Source organism: Grammomys surdaster, unplaced genomic scaffold, assembly GCF_004785775.1.
Source record: "Grammomys surdaster isolate TR1022 unplaced genomic scaffold, NIH_TR_1.0 136, whole genome shotgun sequence".
NCBI classification, from domain to species: Eukaryota; Metazoa; Chordata; class Mammalia; order Rodentia; family Muridae; genus Grammomys; species Grammomys surdaster.
In genome coordinates, this window is record NW_021604594.1 from 13223037 (window position 1) to 13245142 (window position 22106).

At 35.7% G+C, this 22106-nt stretch overlaps 1 protein-coding gene across 2 annotated transcripts in view; it reads right to left on the reverse strand.

The window, feature by feature from the left end:
- The window catches only part of Dync1i2 (dynein cytoplasmic 1 intermediate chain 2), a 48435-nt gene that overhangs the window by 13178 nt on the left and 13151 nt on the right, over positions 1-22106 (reverse strand). For both annotated transcript variants that reach the window (XM_028762863.1, XM_028762862.1), the window contains exons 4-12: positions 20261-20351; positions 13577-13692; positions 3650-3745; positions 3278-3440; positions 3070-3169; positions 2517-2642; positions 1532-1678; positions 1043-1156; positions 613-746 (exon numbers count right to left, since the gene is read on the reverse strand). In XM_028762863.1, coding sequence (XP_028618696.1) covers positions 613-746; positions 1043-1156; positions 1532-1678; positions 2517-2642; positions 3070-3169; positions 3278-3440; positions 3650-3745; positions 13577-13692; positions 20261-20351 — 1087 coding nt within the window. The remainder of the gene's footprint in view (positions 1-612; positions 747-1042; positions 1157-1531; positions 1679-2516; positions 2643-3069; positions 3170-3277; positions 3441-3649; positions 3746-13576; positions 13693-20260; positions 20352-22106) is intronic.

The window sequence follows — 22106 nt, forward strand, 5'->3', positions numbered from 1 at the left end:
GGATGTTGTATAAGGATGCTGTGTAGGGATGTTGTGTAGGATGCTGTATAAGGATGCTGTGTAGGGTTGCTGTGTAGGAAACAATCTGGACTAATTTAAGTGAAAAGCATTGACATGAAGGCGATCTATATTGGAAATGAGGTCCAGATGCTCAATGTTTTTAAAGGACAGCTAGACAATTTCAAAACTGACTGAACAGTAAGAGAACTATTAGTCAGCTTAACATACGTAGTGACATTGCTATACCATTATCAGTAGGCTCAGACTAAAACTCTAAGTTCAAATAAACCTAAACAGAAAACAGGTGACAATCACATTTATAAACCTGAAGGCCAATATGTGGAACATACATACTGCATTTCTAATTGCTGAACACACCTTGTACCAGTAACTTTTGCAGCACACACAGATCTCTACAACACACCCCAACCCACACAATCAAAACACATGAATGCAAACTACTACAGTTACAAAAAATTAACTCAAGTCTTCAGTGTCCGAATTTAATGTCCCAAGTCTAGAAGAGGATTCGACTTAAATAAGGAACAAGCTGTTTCAATGAGATGACTCAAGGGACAAATTTAAACAACGGCTAATTCCTACTAGGTTTACCTGCCATGGCGGCATGCTGTATACACAGACCCTTCTTCACTGCCCACAACAAAGTTGTTGACATCTCCAACAGGGAAAGACATAGATGTTACAGCTACTGCCTTTGACTGCTTATGAACCAACTCCATGCTATCCTACATAGAAAAAAAATGAGAAAATTAATTTGTAGAGCTTTAATTTCAAATTTTATTACAAAGCTTCTAGTTGTAACTAGTTTGTATGCTGTTGTTTTAACATACTATTAATACAAATCTACCTCAGTTAAATGAAAAAGCTTTGGCAAGATATATTTAAACTATCAACACACACTTAGGTTTATAATCTGCACAATAGCATAAAAAATAACTTATGATAAAATGCACACAGGGGTACATATGCAATTAAAAACTAAAATTTACTTCAAAATTTCACATTCCTAAGTTTAGCCTACCTGTGGATGGGAAAGCATGTCCAAACTCCAGGAACAAATCTTTCCATCAGTAGAGATGCTAATCAGATTATGAGCATTTTGTGTTCCAACAACATTTACACAGTAGACAGGGTGCTAAAGACATAAAACAGTTTTCAGAGGTTATTTACGAACAAACAACAAAACCCAGAAAAAAATTAGTCTAATTATGGGTATTCCATTTCATTATCAAAACAGCTTTGAAACCTGACAGCTTTTGTTTTGTTGCTCTTGGGAAGTGAACCTACGACCTTGAACATTGCTGGAACAGCATCCCCATCACTGACTTAGTTTTAACGTGAAGTTTGTTGTTATTCTGTTGATTAATAAGAGGTTGTCTTAGAAGACAGATGACTTCGTGATATATGCACCCTCCACATACAAGGAAGCATGTTCGGAAGTCACTCTCCTGGGACTATATGGTCGGTGGTGAAGGCAAACAGAAGTCTTAGGAAATAACTAGTTACTTACTGTGTGTGCAGCAGCTGACAGTGGTGTTCTCTGGACAGGAGTTCTTTTATTGCTACGGTTATCCCAAAGCACAATTTGGCCTGAATATGTACCTCCAACAACAAGATTTGGATGAAATTTTGCAAATGTAGCAGACATTACAGCTGACTGCAAAAAAAGTATTATTTTCGTATTTAAGACTTAAGTGAGAAAAGTCTGGTGAATTAAAAAAATCAAATCTGAAATATTTACCTCTCTATTGCTTAAGGTATCAGAAGTTTTAAAAACAACCCACTCTATTATAATATTATAAAAAAATTGTAAGTTTTTGTTCAAAAGTCAAATGTGATCTTTATATGTTTACACGATTATCAAACAAAATAAAACCTGCTTCAATCAATTACATTTTTAAAGCAAAGCTGGCCTGTGACTAACCTGCCTGTAATATGACAATAAAGAATATATTAGTTTTGGTTTGAATTGTTTATTTTGAATTATGACACTACTAAGATTTTAACTTATACAATCAGTAAAGAGTCGCAAATTCTAACTTTTGCTAAATCCACTTAAGAAAATCTACATCTGCTTCCTACTTCAACCACATGTTTTTACTTAAAACTATTTAGTTGCAAGTCTTCAGGCCATGTCTAAGTGATTCAGGGGGCTGATGTCTAATTATATATTCAGCAGTAAGTCCTACTTCCTGAGGGAAAGAAGTATTCCTGAAGATTCTGTCTATATGGTCAATCACAGTAACAGAAAGTCACAACTGCAAAGGACTTTAGGTGTGATTAAACATTATAAGAGATGTTAGGAAAGCTAAAAAGGACAGATCATACTGAACTGAGAGTGCTCAGCTTTGTGTCTGACAGCTGTTTGCAAATATGGAATGGTTTAGTAAATGCCAATCCAATGAAAACATGTTTATTGGGGGGGGGGGGAGGCACTTGTCTAAATTCATGAATGAATCCTTAAACATGGGAAGACAGTTGAAGGACAAACTTACCTGGCAGTGGAACACATACTCTGGGGTAGTTTTCTTGTATTTCATATTCCACACAAGGGCCACACCATCAGGCTCATGTGGAGCCTCTTCATTGTTATTATAGGAAGCCACAAGTAATTCTGGATACTGCTCACAACAATGAAGAAGGAAAAAAAAAAGTATGAATAATAAGAACTATTTTATGTTCTTAATTGTCTAACAAGTTGTTCTGAAAATTATCTTCATAGTTACACTCACCAAGATGTAGTCTAATTTTAAATTAGCACAGTTTAACATTCAAAATGTTTAATTTTTATATCAAGTGTTCAGTGGATAATTAAATTAGCAAAATTGGGTTTGAACATAAAGTCCTGAATTTCAAATCTAAAAGCAGTTCCAATTTTTCCTTCCAAGGTACGCAAGTCAACGTGACAATGTCAGAGCCACCACCCAGTATTGTTTATTTAATGTGACACACACTGATTTAATAACAAGAAGTCCTATAACCAGAATAAAACTATATGCTAATTAGAATTAAAAAGTGAGTTATAATAACTAGTTTTCTATACTTTACCTGGGATGACCAATCCAAACAACTAACAACTCGATGCTTTGACCAACGCTCATCAAAAAATTGTCGATTTAATGATAGCTTAGCACCTGCTTGAATCTCCCTACAGAAAAAGATCATCACAAAAAAGACAGCATTATAACTTGTGTTATTCTTAACATGAATATCCGTTAAGGCTGCAGAAGCTCTGATCTTAGGAATTAAACATTACCCTTCTTTGTCTTCCAAATCTCTTCCACTGTAGTCAAAGAAGATGTTGATCTGCTCAGAAAGGGCTCTTTCTACAATTCTTGTAGAATGGTCAAAGAAACTTAAAAATTCTTCTGAGTGTAAAATTTGTTGCTTTTCTTCTTCAGTTAGTTCATGAGGGGGAGCTGGAAAAAAGGTTTGTCTTTGTTTTTAAAGTATGATTTAGGCTAATTAAATCTTGTCAACTCACTATTATAATATGGTTCAAGAAATGCCACATATTATCTTTGATTTAGAGCATTTTATTCTACTATAACTCATAAATAATAAAAACAAGTTTTAAGAGGAATCAGTAGCACAAAATAAAGCAAACACCTTAAATATGTTGAGGTACCTTTGCTGTCATTCTCTTCGTCTTTTTTTAAAGTTTTTTCTTCTTCAGGCTCAACAGGAGGTTTAGGAGTCACTACATCATCTTCCTCCTCCTCATCTGAACAATAAACAAAGACTTGCTTAATACAGACAGTTGTCAACTGACCCTAAGGCAGTATCTCAGAGGCATCACAACTCCCTCAAGGTGGAACATTTGTAAAGACAGCCAAAAACAATGGGAATTTACCAGTACCAACTTAAAGAATGAAATGGAAACTTTAATTGTAAGCTACCTGTGGTACCTCATCAAGAGTTATCCTACTTATAACCATGTAAAGCATAAGTAGGATATAAGTGGGAAGAATTCCTCATGGAAGTCTAAGCTTACAAGCATTACTATTCTAGACAGAACAACATGTGACTCCTACCTAGTTCTGTAGAGCATGCTGACACATTAATGTGGCAGAATGAAAAAAAATCAAATGTCTAAAACAGCCCACAGAGCTAGATGCTTACTTGTGATCTGAAACCATCAGTGTCTGATGGGTCTTCCTGGGACATAACGATGCTTACATTAACTCTCAGGTTGCTATTTGAGAGTCAGATTTTAAAGATAATAGCTTTGAGATCACATTTTCTATTCTGTCATTTTAAATGTGACTCTCATTATCTATCACTGTGTGATGTGGCAATAAGCACTTAAAACAGTTTTCTTTAATTTTAATAAAAATAAATGGAGATATACAATATTTAGAAGACTTTTAAAATTATCAAATCCCATGAATCCCCAAACTAGTATGTAACTTGAAATAATTGATTTAAAAATGTTATAGGACATATAGATTATATAACCCTATCTACCATCTCTTTTCGCTACAAACCAAGATAGAATTCATAAAAAGAAAAAAAAAAGCCTGTGTTTTTATTGTCCATGTGCATCTTAGCTGTGCATCAGGGAATGGCAGCAGGCGTCTGCACCAGAGTCCATCTCCAGTAATGAAAGCCTATTAAGTAAGAAGGCTTGCCTTGTCTGTTATAGTCATTTCCTTGACCCATGTACAAAATGATCTAAAACACATACACATACAACCTACACAAAAGAACGGTCAAGGCTGGGAACCAGCTGCCAAGTCACGGTCCCAGCAGTCAGGCCAGCTGACTAGATAGCAGCAACCAGATGGCACTGCTGGGATTGTGTCTTTCCAGTGCAAGGTGGCAAGGGGATGGCATAACATTCTTCCGCTTGACTGCTTCCAATCCTGTGTCTCTCCCCACTGGTGAGCCTGTGCAATTACCCACACTCCAGGAGGCTACAGACAAGCCTTTACCCTGCAAACAAAATGCAGCTTGTAGGCCACACCAGCTGCCAAACCACACACAGTGTTAGATTTAGAAAGCTAAGAAAATCTTTCCAACTCTATAGTATACGCAATAAAAATATAACTGTACCTGTGCACAGAAAGCTTTAAATGACACTGTATAACGCACACAATGATACAACCTCCAACTTAATCAGAATGATAATGACGTATGCCAATCCTACATTACTTGAAATTGAGCGATTTTTACGTCTGACAAGTTTACAGAACTAGGATAAATGGCACGAGTGATTTCAATATATGCTCATACTTTTGAACCAAATGGTGAAGGTTAAAATTTTTCCTTTCAAGGGCCTCAATCAGCCACAAAGGAAAACAGTAATCACTGTCTTTTCAGCCAGCCCAACCGCATTTGTCAGCCCTTTCTCCGTCAATGCAGCCAGAGCAATCAACCTGCCAAACATTCAGAATGGAAAAACAATCTGAAAATACAGGGTATAATGCACCTGCCAGTGAAAATGGCCATTTCAAGAAAAGCTAGTGATCTCAGTGACCCTGCTGAGGAGGCGGTGGCGCAAAGGGGAAAGAACACGTAAAAGAATTCTTAGTGATCGCCACTCTCCTGCACACTGACACTTCCTTACAAAGCATGCCAATTACAGCTTTTGTGCTACTTAAAAAAATGAAAGCTTTTTTGGGCAAAATAATCACATAGAGAAACAGAAAGACACTATTCCTTCTTAGATGAATTCTCGTACACAAAGGATTATTAATCTGAAAGCAGTGTGTCTGATGGTGACTCTATCTTGTACTGTTCCAACATTAGGACGCAACTCTGCCATAGAATAATCTGCAGGGGTACTGAAATGAAATAATTTAATTACATTTACTTAGAAGCTGACTTCTAGAATAATTTAATGAATGTTGCTCTCGTAGCACTGTGGGTTTCTTCTTCCTTTCTTTTTTACATTTAGTATGAGAAAAAAACCATACAGTTTTTGCTAATACTATCAGCTTTCCTAATTAATTCTATTAAGTACCAGGTTCATTGTATGTAAATTTTAAAACAAAGGATGTACAAGTCACCCTGGACAAGTCCTTCTCAAGCATGGTGACTTATAAATTACAGACTCCCGCCCATATTGTCTCCTCCCTCTACTTGGTTGTACTACACCACTCAAAAGTACCATTCCCAAAGATAGGTGTCAAATTCCTGTTGTAATGCATATAGTCAGCATACTTTCGTGCTAAGTGACTGACTAGTGTACATATTTAACAGGAAAGATCTCATTTCCAGATATTCTTTCCTTCTGAAACATTCATGTGGATAAAGTGTGTTAGCTGCTCATCTGTGTATGTCTGCTACACAACATTTGCCAAACAGGTTAGCAGTAACTCTTTAAACACACCCTTAGAATTTCATTTTAGAATCAATGAACAGATACCTTTTCTACAATGATTAAACATGGACTTAAAAAACTATAATTAGTACTTAAACTAAGTTTCAGAAAGGTCATTTAAGTAATTTTCCAAGAATATAAAAGCAAACAGGCTGCTCTAAAGAAACTCTACAAAAAGAGACTATTTTCACAATAGAATATTTTAAGTAATTACCTACTGTATATATATACATATAGTAGGTGTATATATGTGTATGTGTGTATATACAAACATACACATATATAGTAGGTTATTTACTACACACACACACACACACACGTATCTCAAGTAGAACAACGTTTCTTTCAGTCAATACATCCTTCTTAATAAGAACTTTTACAACCATAGTTATCATAGGACCACTAATATGGCTTCAGATTCAACACCACAGTTGTATAGATAGCCTCAGACACTCTCAGTTACATGGTAAGCTATAACACACTAAAAACTGGAAGACTGTAAGTCATCAGGAAGACTGCCATGCCACATCACTTTACTGATGAATATTCATTTCTACATGCTAAGTGGTTAAACTCCATGCTTTCCCTGAGAGAGAAGCTAAGGTTTCAGCTGAGCAGTAAAGAGTGCAGAGAGGTAGCAGTTACTTTAAAATGGCACTTCTCTTGTCAATGCATGTGAAAACTAGCTTTAATGAATCACTGACTTTTTACTTTAACAACACCAAAATTGTGGTACATTTTGATGAGAATAAAAGAAATCTGTTCTGTAAATTAAGCTGCACCTAGAGACAACAGCAAGAAGTGAAATTCCAGTTACTAGAACAATCAGCAAAGTGGTGGGTTAATCGGTTAAATCATCTGTGAAATGGGTGGCTTCTGTTCACCTGAAGGAAGATGTCTTCTGAACAGGTTCTCTTATTTACATGCCATTCATACTTAAGATACATTTAAGAGGGCATAAAGTACACTTTTGACTTATTCTATAATATCTGTGTTTAAACAGTAATATGCAAGATCTTAGAAAGTCCATAATAAACAAACATTGCCACTTATAAATCACTTATGATTTTCAGCCATCTCTAGTGCATTGCTGTTCAGGAAATATTAATGTTGGTAACCAGTTCATTATTAGTCTCATTATATTGGTATGTACCCTTTAAAGATGATTTAATATCTTATGATGAATTCCTAACTTAAATCAGGGAATTTGTTGCTCATAAAAATTATTCAATTTATAAGTAACCCTGTAAACATCTATTAGCAATGGGAATTCCCCAATCATTAGTTTAAAAGTCTAGACCAGGCAGGAATGACTTTCACTTAATATTTTTTAAATAACCTTAAAATCTATCCATCCATCCATCCATCCATCCATCCATCCATCCATCCACCTATCTAATATGTGTATGTATGTGGATAGACACATGCCTGGGCCCATGTTTGCCATAGTGCACATGTGAATGTTAGAGAACAACTTACGGAGGTAAGTCTACAATGTGGATCTTGGAGATCAAAGCCAGTCATCATGGCTGACAGCAAAAGTATCATTACCTACTGAGCCATCTTGCCTTCCCCCTGTGAATCTTCTTCCTCCTCTTCCTCCTCCTCTTCTTTAAGATTTACTTATGTGAGTGCTCTATGTGCATGTACACCTGAGTGCCAAAAGAGGGCATCAGATCCCATTACAGATGGTTGTGAGCCACCATGTGGTTGCTGGGAATTGAATTCATGAACTCAAGACCTCTAGAAGAGCAGACAGTGCTCTTAACCACTGAGCCATCTCTCCAGCCCTGAATTTATCTTCTTATACCTTCAAATCAAATGGATATTTAAGACAGCCTCCAACGGAACAAAGTTCTATCAGTATACTGATAAGATTCATTCCTTCCTTAGTTCTGGTTTTTTTTTTTTTACATCTTGAATAGAATCACTTGTATTTGTTTAATAATTTGTATTTTCAACAAGGGAAACAGAGCTGACATTTTAGTCATGAGTATTTTGAATTTAGATATAATGTTGGGGGAGAAGGAAAGAATAAGTAGAAGGCATATACCATCTACTTTAACATGGAATTTGTCTCAACATAGTCTTTTTTTAAAATCTTTATTTTATGTGTATGATTGTTTTGCCTGCATATACATCTGTTCACCACATATGTGCAGTACCTACAGTGGCCAGAAAAGAGTGTTGGTGCCTGCTGGGACTGGAGTTACCATCAGCTGTGCTCATGTGATAGCTGGAGTGCTGGAAGAGCAACCAGTGCCCTTAACAACCAATCTCTCCAGCCACCCCAGCACATCTGTTTTTAAACAGAAAAACTGGATTTTATTTTTGCCTTATTGGTATCATTAGTAATCTAGTTATCTGTAATCTTATTGAATATTACATTTTTGAGGGGGCATAGCTTTATTCTGATTTAAACCTTTTAGTTGAAGATTAAGAACAAACAACGTAATGTTCACTTCTACGTACAGTCTCACATATTAAAGGTTAAAACTAATCTGTTAAATGCACTATTTTGGAGCCTTTTAAAACTTCATTTTAGAGCTGGGCAGTGGTGGAGGACATCTTTGATCCCAGCACTCAGGAGGCAGAGGCAGATGGATCTCTGAGTTTGAGGATAGCCTGGTCTACAGATCAAGTTCTAGGACAGTCAAGGCTATGTATAGGGAAACCCTGTCTAGAAAACAAAAACAAACAAACAAAACAAAAAAACTCAAAAAATAAAAAACACATTTCATTTTAGATAAAGCTATACTATATTATTTACTAGAAAGCCCACAAATTTGGTCTACAAATGGGAAGTATAGATTCAAGATAGTAACATTATACAACAAAATATTACAAGTTGTTTACATATAACAAGCTTCTGTACATTATAAATGCTAATAAACATTAATATCTGGTTCATTAAACCAATAAGCAATAGATCAGAAATCTCTCCATATACAAAGTGGAATAGTAGAGATTATTTGGCTTATAACCCTGGTTTCTCCCACTGCAGACTTAGCTCATCGGCTAACTTCCCAGGACCAGATTCCAAAGATGTAAACAAGCTAGTTAGGGTAAAGTAGTAGGATTTCCTCCTACTTTAAATTAACTTCTTTAATAATTAAAAAACAAATACATAACAACAAAATCCACACTAAAGAGATGTGATTTTTCAAGAGTTAAAACTTGTAAAAGGTTGAAGGCAGAAATTGAGGAAGAGGAGTGTGCCTGTGGGCATGGCTCTTGACTTCTACAAGCTGTTTACCTGCAGGGAAGGGAATTGACTGTGGTCACAGAGCCTTAGTCAATCTCATTCACAGTAGGTGCTGAAAGACAGCGAAGCTCCTTGATTCAGAAAGAGTACCACCAACTCAGAGTACACTTGGCAGTAAGAACATAGCTAGAATAGAGAAAAACAAAACGAAATGGAACTGCCTTTTAAACAGGTTAGTGTTGAAAGGGGAGTGTAACCATTTAAATAAAGGAAACTGGTAAGACTGAAGACCAATTTCCCTCACATTACTCCTGCACTGACTACACTGCCTTCTGAATTCACTGTCACACTCTAGGTGTGACTTAGGATTTGTTTTGTTTTACGGTGAATTTTTTTCTCTCAGATAATTACAATTTAAAACACTTGTGATGCTGGAGCTTGAGTCCAATGTTTCATGAATGAGAGGCAAACAGGCTCTCCTAACCTCAACACTCCTAGCCCCTTACGTAATTGTTAAATGGTAACCATCTGGGCAGGGTTTGAGGAGCGACATATAAAGCAAAGAATGTAGTTAAGCACAAAGTGTTTTCACTATAAAAATCTTAATGTTTTTTACTTCTTGCCTCTAAAACCTCTACATGAAATTAATTGTAATGACATAAAAAAAAAAAAAACCCAGATTCTCTAATGCTTATAAGAACCTGCAAAGGCTAGAAAGGCTTCATGGTATGAGTGAGTGTATGCTTCTCATTCTTCTCCACTTAGATACTCCAAGCTTTAAACCAAAAAGCAGGGAAAAGGTGATCTAGTGCCTTCATATACAGACAGCAGACACTCAATAAACTCAATGAACATTGGCCAGACTGTAAATAAACAAACATGGATTTTTGTAAAATGAACCTCTAAATCTAGTCTACACAGGAAATCCTGAAAGGACTATGGAGCAGATGAACCCTCTAGAATGGGCTCAGTTTATCCACCTGGTCACTTGCATTTCTGTCAATCAAGAAAAATTCTACTTGCTCTCTTATCAGTGAACAGGCTTAGGTGCTTATTCATTATTCACCATAAAAATGACACTTACTCTGATGCAGACATACTAATGCCATCTAAACCACACTCTCCTTTTGAAACGTAGCTAAACTACAGTTCTAAACCAATAAACTTGGCACTTGTAGTCAATATTTTTTTTAAAAGGAGATAAAGTGAAAAAAGAGATGGTATTGTTTTATAAAATTTTATTATCTATAGTTGTATTGGAATATTATTTTAAAAAAAACCTTAAAGCTTCTTAGTATAGGTTACTATTATAAATACACAACATTTGCTGTTTTGTGGCAACACGAGAGACAAGGTACAACTTAGAGTCAGTTACACTTGGTTTGGAATAGTAGTTACTACCTGATAAGCCTTGATAATCACCCCTTCTTTTAGCTTCTTTGTCTGCAAATAAGAATCAAGGCTTTATGTCTGGGATTGTTGTTGTTGTTGTTGTTGTGTGTGTGTGTGTGTGTGTGTACAGGAAGACATGCACCACCTGTACAGGAAAATGTGTGTGTACCCACAGAAGCAAAAGGGCATCAGATATCCTAGGTGTGGACTCTATAATCTTTACCTAAGATCACATAGTGATTAAGATATACTCAGTAAGTACTGGACTCATCAGACCTTTTCATCTAAATTTCACCAACAATTAATTAACACTTAAAAACAATATATTTCTTAGTAGTTGCTTTCATAGTGAAAAAAGAAAATTAACTATCCCAGGTAGGTAAAATTTCTCCTAAGTTGGTAACAGTGATTAATCCCTTTAGGTATGCAGTGAGTACCCACCACATGCCAGACACAGGCATCATAACAGAAAGACACCATTCCTGGGCTCATGGAAAAGCTGGCAAAGCTCAAGTATAACAGTGTTAAAGGCCTCAACCCAAATAATCCTATACTGGGGAACAACAACAAAAACCAGTTCTTATCTGGAGCTCGTGCATCCTCAACTTACTGAAAATTTAAAGATAAATTAAACATTAGGCTATCATTTCCACACTTGAATTTCTGTAATAGGAAAAACGCTCCCTACACATGAGCTATTAGAGAATAGTTTATAATGGGCCCATAATTAATGCCTTATGCAAGATGTCCAAATTGCCAACAGTTTCAAAATTCTAACATATTTAGTGGCTAACCCTGACATGATCATAAAAAAAGCTACTTACAATTATTATTTATTTCATTGGGTATGCTTCTATCTCCTATTTCTGAAACATCAATGTTTAAGATGCTGTTGGAGTGTTAGTGCATGGTAATATACCTTACCACTTTCCTAAAAGCTGAATGGTTATAAAACCCAATATATATATGGTCCCAAAAGTTTTAGATAAGAGATTGTGAACTTATATTCAGAATCTTACTTAAGTCTCTTTAATGTGCAAAATAAATTTACTAGCTTGGCTGGTCAAAAAGAAAAAAAAAACTACCTTATTTCTTTGTGTTTGAGTCATTAGCTGTTAAATGATACTTAAAGGCATGCAGTGGTGACACATGCCTTTAACTCCAGCACTTGGAGGCAGAGGCAAGTGGATCTCTGAGTCTGAGCCTAGCCTGGTTCGACAAAGCAAGTTCCAGGGCTATTACACAAAGAAACCCTGTTTTGAAGAACCAAAAAAAGAAAAAAAATATCCTCAACTTAAAATATAGTACTTTGGTTTAAGGGCCAAAGGACTCCATATTCAATACGAGTATCTGTGCATAAGGCCTCGAATTACACCCAGATTGAAGGCTACTCAATAATCAACAGAATCCTTACATCATAAAGGGAAGCAGAAGAATTAGGTCTACAAATGTTCATCTGTGTGGTACTGGAAACTGAGCCCAGGGCTTCACGTATGCTAGGCAAGCATTCTACCAATAATATTAAATAAATATTAAAGTAATATTGTCCTTATGACTTTGAATAATAACAACAGTATTATCGGAATACACTATTCTATTCTACAGAAAAGAATTTACTTCCTTTACCATTGTATATAATCTCTTCTGGAAAAAATTAAGCTTGACACAGAAATACAACATTAGCTTTTCTAATTCTCAAAGTACACATCAGTGACAAAACGAAAACTGAGAATTTAAAATTTAAGTCAGGGAAAAACTTTACAAATTCTTTTAAAAAATTTTAGTGATTTATTTTTGTTGTAGGTACACTGGTGTTTTTTGCCTGCATGTATGTCTGCATAAGGGTATCAGATTCTTTGCAACTAAGCGGAGTTACAGATGGCTGTTAGCTGCCATGTGAGTGCTGGGAATTGAACTTGGGTCCTCTGGAAGAGTAGCCAGTGCTCTCAACTGCTGAGCCATCTCTCCAGCATTTAAAATTCTTAAATAAATAGTTTTTTTAAAAAAAAAAAAAAAAGAAAAGAAAAAGAAAAAAGACTGGGTAAATAGTTGAGTGGCTACATTAATTTAGCTGTGTGATGTTTTTAATCTGTGAGCTCATTACAATGTGATTTAAAAAGATATATAAATACAGAAACTGTGAAGCATTACTAGTTTTATAATGATTCTCTAAGAAAAATGTCAAAAATAGGGCTAGGAAGATGGCTCAGTGGGTAAGAGTACTTACTGTGGCAAGCATGAGGACCTAAGTTCAAATCACCAGGTCCACATTAACAACAAAAAAACAAAAAACAAAAACAAACAAACAAACAAACAACAAGAACAACAAAACAAGCAGGAGCACGTGTGTGGGGGGGGTCTGTGTGGGGGTGTGTGCGTGCTGTTAACTCCAGCACTACGGAGGACAGCAACAGGGGGCTAGCTGCCAGTGAAGTCCCAAGTTCAGTGACAGAGCCTGTCTCCAGGCAATGAGGCAGAGTGACAGGGCAGGACATCCATCCTCCACTAGCCGCCATGTGCATGTGCACCCATGTGTGCATATACCACACTCCTTCACCACTGAATGTCAAGCATAAAAGAAGAAAAATCCACATCTACCCACTTAACCAGTCACATTCAGATCGGACACTCACCTTCTTTGGGTTGAGCTGTAACCGGGGTCTGAGTTTCCTTTGTATATGTGACAATTTCTCGAGGGGGAAAGTCAACTTGAGTAATTTTGGCCATTCCAAGTTTAATAGGTCCTCGTCTAAATAAGTGAATATAAATGCTTTTAAATACAACAAATCATAGATCTTAACTTCATCAAGCATGCTATTTTTAAAAATTAAGAATTGAACATTCATTTGTATCTAGCACTGAAATTTAAAGCCCTGCTTTCCTAGAGAAATATGAGATGACCAATGAATTGGCTTTACGTTAGCAAAAGGATTAAACCACAGCACAGAAAAAGGTATTTCTGAATTACTCAGGGTACTTGCTCTCATTGTTATAAGCTGTAGTGTTAGTTCTTAGGGCAAGTGTGTGAGTTGTAGCAGTGTGAGAGGGCAGGAGTTTCAGAATGGACCACTATACATGATAGATAGTTGTATGAACTAATAATTATGATTCCAGACTGTCTTGAGGAGATAAACATCTCACCCAGCCCTGTTTAGTTCCACTGACCATTAGCAGACAACGACTTTAAAACTGAAAGTAGGTTTCTGTTGAAAGCCTTCTCTTTTTTCTTTAAACAAGTTTGTGCGTGCGTGCATGTGTGTATAGGTCAGAGGACAAATCTGTGGAGTCACTTCTCTCTATCCACTTTTATGTAGGTTCCAGGGACCAAACTCAGGTGGCCAGGCTTGCGTGGCAAGTGTCTCCACCCCAAGTCATTTTGACAGGCTGGGAAGCTTTATTTTTATTTCTTACATTTGGTAGACAATAGAATCACATCATTATGGATTTTAAAATAAATTATTTAACTTAAAAAAATCTCTACATAGTTAACATTGTCTGTGATTCACAGTGGACATACTAAGGTTGAAATCTTCTAAGCCTAAAATAACAGGTTTCTTGACTATAATGAAACTACAGAAGTCATTTCTGATTTGGGAAATGGAGGAAATAACAGGAGAGTTAAAATACAGACGAAAAGAAAAATAGTTCTTAATAGTTCTTTAGAGAATTTTTACTTAGTTATTAGGTATCTAAACTAAATTACACCTCCCAGTTGCCAAAAATCCTCAATCATAAAAGTCTCTTGAAAGAACATCCAATATAGGCACTGTTGTAACTTCCCTAGATCTGAAATAAAAGTCTCACATGTTTTATAAACACACCTTCAATATATGTCACTGTTAATATGTATAGACATTTTTCTATGTTCTTTAACACCTATATTAAATTCTTTATGAAAAAAGTAGAATAAAATTAATACACTAAAAAAGTTAATTTGTGAACCAGGCATGGTGGCACTCATCTGTAATCCCAGTAGTTAGAAGACTGGAACATAGAATTTAGTAGTTTGAGGCCAGCCTGGACTATATGAGACACCATCTCAATAAAAGAAAAACATAATTAAAAAAAGAAATCAAAAAATCTTGCTGTAAGGTGCCATATGTTAGCCATAAAACATTTTAAATGTGTTTCCTACTTCAGGAATAGCTTAGACTTAGTTGGGGAAAGCATAATCAAATAATGAAATGGTTAAGATTCAAGGATACTTGAATCAATCTAGAATAGATACAGACCATTAAATAAATCACTCGCTTACCTAGAGAAAAAGGAGAGGGAAGGCTACAGTTTAGGGCCAAATTACAAATTGGAAAGTCTAATAAACCCAACAGTAAAAGAAAACAATGTACTTTTTAAGATTTTATAGGAGAAGGGCAAGGGTAATACCTCACGTCTCCAAAAACTACATTTACTGAAAATAAGGAAGAAAGGGGAGGGGGCAAGAGGGAGAAGACCTGGCACAGCCAAAGGGGGGTCTTCTGGAGAATGTACAAGAAATCAGAGACTTCCTATATGCAATCCAAGGCTTACTTATTCTTGCTTCAGATGCTCAAGTACATGATTACATATTTCAGAAGCTGCAAATTACCAAGGGAAAAGAGCTATCTTAGTCATGTACAATGGCTACAGCAAATACTTCTAATGTGCATATATATATACACACACACACACACATATATACATATGAAGTTTTTAGTACATCTTAGAAAATTTTATACAAAAAAACAGAAATAAAGAATTTTGTCATTTAAGTAGGCAAACTTATGGTACCTACAAAATTAAATATGAAGACTATTTCATTCATTATAAAAGGATAAATGAGGTTTCACAGTAAATTATAATTCTTGCCTTAACTAGATATTAACACAAGCACAATATTAGAAACTAGAGCAAAGTAATATTAGGACAGTTTCACCAAAAGCAAATTAATTATTAAAGAGGGAATGTAATAAATCTATGCAATACCCCAAATCGGAATCTGAGTGAAGTTGAAGAACTGATGGATCTGTATCCCAATGCAGCGTCCTAAATGGTTGTAGGGCAACCATGAAGCATTAGTAAAAAAGGTCAGAAGTTAGTCAAGCACTCTATAAACAGCTAAAACTAACGTGCTATTTACAACTAAGAACTACATAAGCTGGTTAGTAAGACTACAACAAAACCCACATACTAGGTCTAACTCAAGTGCAATAAGCATCAAGATGGTTAAAGACGCAGGCACATAACACAGAATAATTCAGTGTATCTTCAAAATGTGGGAAACTAGTATTGCACAAAAATGGACACAAATAGCTGAAGCATACAAACCAAATAGACATTATTTATGGATGGTAAACAAAGTAGGCTATCAAAGAGTTAAACTTTTAAGATTCCTAATGAAAAAAAAGATTAGTAAAGACAGGTAACATAATCTAATCTTTAAATGTGTGCAGGAAATTGCCATACTAGTAAAGGAAATGAGTCAACACATAAGCTTTTTGGTAAGAAAACCAAGACTATCCCACTGGAATACAAAATAGCTAACGTTTCCAAAATGTGACCTTGCTGTAATTCATGGGTTAAGCATTGCCTTGGGCTTACATGTCACTGCTTTAGAAAAGAACTAAGAATGTCTGTCTCTAGAAAAGAAATTGATTTTTTTTTTCCCTTTCAAAAGAATTACCTAAGTTTTGGAGAATCTCAACCCTAAATAAATAGTGATGTCTTATCATTGCCTAATGGGTAAATATCTTATATCTGATGTTTCCCACCTAAGCTAAAGCTACTCATTACCAGAACAAAGGGTACTTAATCATATCGGCATTCTTGTATTTAGCAATACTGTATACTGCTCGCAGTACCATACAAAAGGCTAAGTGATAAATTTAACACTGGCATTTCATGGAATATTTTGCTTCTCAAGTTACAGAATATAAAACTAGTTTTAGTTCTATAACTTTTAAAACAACAGATGATTTCTCAGCTTGTCTGTATTATTTATCAATAAAAAACAATTAGCTAAATAGAGAAATCCTTCCTCTTATGAGGAAACAGCTTAGGATTTAAACAGGGTTGGTTATATGTATACAATGAAGAAAAGAGGGCACAGTGAAGACCTACTTTGTATTGAGCAATGAACAGCAACAAACTTGGGCTTTGTTAAACCAAAAGCAGTTTGATGAGACGGTCTCCAAGGAATGTTCTGTCAACAGACTCTATATTATACAAGGGCCTCTAGCTGACCAATAACATAAACCTCCTTGTTGAGTATGTCATTAGTCTAAAATCGAGCAAAATTTGATTTCAGATGGTCAGTTCTAAAAAATTCAAATTCAAACATGTAGAGATATATAAAGGTTCTTTAGACAATTCTAATTCTTAGAAATAAACTAATCAAAAATAGAAAAAAGGGGGATGAATAAGCATGGATTACCTAATTGAATAGCTGTCACTTAAATTTCAGAAGAAGTAAACAGAAACAATGAAATGCGCCTTCCAACATGCAAAAGTGAGCAGCTCGTCCTTTATACCTAATCAGAGACCAACAAGTGCAGCTGTGAGGAGCACTGGTCCATCTCACGGCTCACGCTGGCCGCATTCTCTAGGCCTTTGTCCTCACTCTCCCCGCCATCAGCGCTCCCACTCAGGATGCGCTCATCTCACGAACTTTCAGACCCGGGTTCTAGCTAATGCCGTGTACTTAGAGATGCAGTCTTTTACTACCATTTTAAGCATCTACAAATTACCTTCCCATTAAGGAACTTGGAGCTGACTCAGGCTTCTATTTGTATGTGTAAAATGGAAAAACAGCCCTCTTCAAAGTTATTTGCAGGTGAGTCATTGCTTTCCCAGGACACTCTGAAGTAAAACTTGAAAGTTCTTTTCTTTCCTGTTACACTTAGATTAAAAACTGTTTACTTTCTCTAATAAAAGCGCTGTTAAATTATCAAGTTACGTCTTTTCTTATTTTACAGTAAGTCTTAAAATACACTTTGTAAGCACAGAATAGCATAATCTTTGAGCATTTTGGAAAAATATCTTTAAGCTAATGATACAATCACTAGAATGCTATGTTATGAAAGCAGAAAAATCTATTTTATGTGTAATCTACAGAATTTGCTGGCAATTTGATGAATTCTATCTGTCCTACACACAGTTTTCTAATCAGTACTTACTTCCTGTGCCAATTTAATAGGTTATCCATGGAGGACGACACTTTTAACCATATTAACTTTGAAAATTAAGTAAATGTTACACAGTACTTTAAAAACAAACTTACTGACAATGCTTTAAAATAATCTTTCTATTCCTACTTGAAATAAGAAACAATGAGCTCAAGTATAAATTCTTTAAGTAAAAATAATATTTAGGGGCTGGAGAGATGGGTCAGTGGTTAAGAGCACTGACTGCACTTCCAGAGGTCCTGAGTTCAAATCCCAGCAACCACATGGTGGCTCACAACCATCTGTAATGAGATCTGATGCCCTCTTCTGGTGTGTCTGAAGACAGCTACAGTGTATTCATATATAATAAATAAATAAAAAAAAGAAAAAAATAATATTTAATAGTAAAGAAATTTAGTAAATATAGTAACTTACGTTGAGAAATATTTTCGCTGTTACAAAGAGAAAAACCTTCACTTGAAAATATCAGTCAAAAATATCTAAATATTAGTTATTTAAAGGAGTACAGGCATATTTACATAAAAGAATGTGGAAGTGTCAGGCATGGTGGCACACACCTTTTATCCAGCACTAGGAGGCAGGGGTAAGTGAGTCTGAGTTTGAGGCTACCCTGGTCTATATATAGAGAGCAAGTCCCAAGCCAACCTGAGCTACACGGCGAGACTCTGTCTTAAAAACAAAAATTTTTTAAAATTTTATTTATTATTTGTGTGTGGGGGCACAGGGCAACTTTTTTTAATGTATGTGAGTACACTGCAGCTGTCTTCAGACACACCAGAAGAGGGCATTGGATTCCATTACAGATGGTTGTGAGCCACCATGTGGTTGCTAGGAATTGAACTAAGGGCCTCTGGAAGAATAATCAGAGCTCTTAACCACTGAGCCAACTCTCCAGCCCCACCCAACCCCTTTTATTTGCAGAATTTGTTTGTGAAGTTTTTTGTTTGTTTGTTTTCTCTATCAGACTTAATTATTTATTTTTATTTTCAATCAGAAGGGCACACACACACACACACGAAGGGTGAAAAAAATAAAACTGAAAAGGTTCAATAACTTTTTTTCTTGTAGTGCTGGGGACCAGACTAACAGCTAGGCTTTAAACATGGTAGGTAAGTCCTTAGCGAGTCATAACCCAGCCCAAGATGATGCTACGATGTTTTCCTGGGCAGGACTTTTAATTTCTTGGCCCCAAATAAGGATTTTGAGTCAGCTGTGCATTGACTTGTTGTGATTACTCTCACTTCAGCTGTAACAGGGTGCTGGTAAATAAAAACTTTCCAATTGCTTTGTACAAACAGGATACAGGAAGAATTGATAATACTTTGCCCAAAATGGCTTTTTAGAAAAAAGATGAACTATTACTGAATTTCTGAAAAACAAGTTTCAACAAGTCCGTAGAATCCTAAAATAAACTGGAATACAGTTTTATGAGGCAGACATGAGCTCAATGAACCTGGTAAATAAACCAGTGTTTCCTTGGCTGAATACTTTACCTGATACTCTATGCATTCTTTTACAGTTTCATTTAATTTGTGTGCATGCACTTTGTTTGTCTATATGTGCACAATGTGTGTGTGTGTGTTTGTGTGTGTGTGCAGTGCCTGCAGCAGTCAGGAGTCAGACCCCTGGAACTACCATTACAGAAGGTTGTGGGTTGGCAGATGTGGAGCAATGCCAAATCCTCTGCCAGAAGCCACCTTTCCCGGGCTGATATTTTGTGTTATGATTATTTTTTTCATCTTATTTAGCAGAATCAGCTACTTAATAGAACAGAATTGTGATGTTTAATTGAATTGTTTCAATGTTCAATTACCAAGTGGAAAATTAAGCACAACAAAGATGTTTTACATTATTCATAGTCAAAACATTCACAGAATAATGAGTACATTTGTTTAAGTAGAACAAGTTTAAATTCATGAACCTCTATTTTTAATATAAATTATCATAAAAACACAGCTATTTAATACTAACGTGACAGCTAAAGTACTGTTGCAAAAAGTTACCCCAATTTACAACAGAGAATTTCTATGCTGTTTGGAGTTTAAGAAGTAAGTAATAAGTCAATGTAAATATTTAGACTCTCTCTAAAGCACTGACAGCATCTGGCACTGAATGCATTCTATTCTATCATTAAAATATTAGGAAAGAATTACATACCTAGAGCCCACGGCGCCATCTCCAGAATCCTGGCTTCCAGCTTCACTTGGCGTGCTCACCGACTTGGAGGATGGAGACATAGGAGGAGGGACTAAATAGTGAAATAGACAGGTATCCGCTGTTACTACACGGAGAGGTTGCTCAGCTTATGGTGTTTCAAAAATAATTTAACATGAAATAATTAACAAAAAGGGAAAAATAATGACAAACCAGACAACAGAAATACAAGGGTAAAAATGAACAGTAGGAAGAAAGGGGAAAGACAAAGTTAGCAACCATGCTGAAGACTCATGCGATTTCTCTGGCAAGATGCATTCAGGCTTTCTGCGTTTAAAAGACAAGACTATGGAAAGCTGTATCTTCATCTCGTCCATCACCAAAGGCGGCCACTAATTTCAAAGGAGAGCATTCCTTCTCCCCTTTTAATGTCACTCTTATAAGATCATCATATTTTATGTGTTAACTGGTTACACTGCCAAAATTAAAACTTTGAAATATGCTTCAAATAATTTAATTTCTGGTTTTCAAGATTTGTTTTAAAATATTAAACCTTTGTCTAATATTTTTTTTCTTTTCTTTCAAACAATTTTAGGACTGGGGATGTAGTTCAGTGCCTGCATAGCCCTGGATTTGACTCCTGGTGTCTCAATTAATATATTTTTCTCCACTGAAAAGAGGCAATTTAGGGAAATGATACAGATAAAGGAATGGCTCCTTTAAAATGTTCATTAGTTTCCAGCAGTTTCGATGGAAAATGCAAACAGGCCATAAAACAGCATGCCTTCTAGACATGATGCAGCACACAAAGCGACACATGCAAACTACACACAGCAAGATGTATGGTAACTTCCTTACCCCAGTACTCAGAAAAAACTGAACGTACAGACAAAGATACAGATACCCAAAATATTCTTAATCCCTTCTTAGAGAACAGCAGACATTCTTCATAGTATATAAGACAATAGCAACTTTTTTTCTCCAATGTCTCAACACTAAGTTAAACGTGCATATTTCATGCTATGACATTTGGAAAACTTTTTGATTACCGTAGCAGGAAGTATAGGAGGCTCATCACTGCCATCTTCTGGTTAAATTTTTACCACAAATGTTCCCAATCCCAAAAATCTTTTTAAAATAATCTTTCAGTGTGCAACATTAAGAGACTAACACATTTTATGTTGCACTGAGTTTACTTACTAGTCTACTAAACAGAAGGTAAATTCCTAGTTATATAATCAGTAATATATACAGACAAAAAGTCATAGCTAGAATGTTTGTGTTCTGAGCTAATAATTCTTGCTTATATTTCAAACAATATTAAAAACAAAATCAATGTTTCTAATTCTATGATTAAATATAACAGAAACAATTATGTGACCACAGGAAACTTGATACAGTTCACTAATGGTTGACACTGTCTTAGGTGCTGCATATATCATTCCATATAGCTAAGAAGGAATGCATCTAAAGTAACACAGTAATGTCTTAATCCTTTGGCTTCTCTTAGGTTCATTCCTTATCTTTTTGTCCCTGTCACTGTGAGGCTTCTGCTAGTCTAAGCTCCAGCTGCACACAGGAATGGCATTGTGTAGCAGCTGCTTGTCTACTGTGCTGTAAACACAAATACATGTTTATTAAATCGGAGTAAGGCACCACATTTCCATACCAAAGATCTTCAAAATAGGAAGTCTATGTTCTTTAAATTGTATATGTAACTTGATAATTGAAAAACTAATTTCTTTACAGATACATATTAGAGAGATTGAGGAAAATAGTAAAGTTATTATTATTTATCTGTTGGGAGGCATCAGAAATATTTTCCACCTTCATTGTCTTTTCCTTTTTT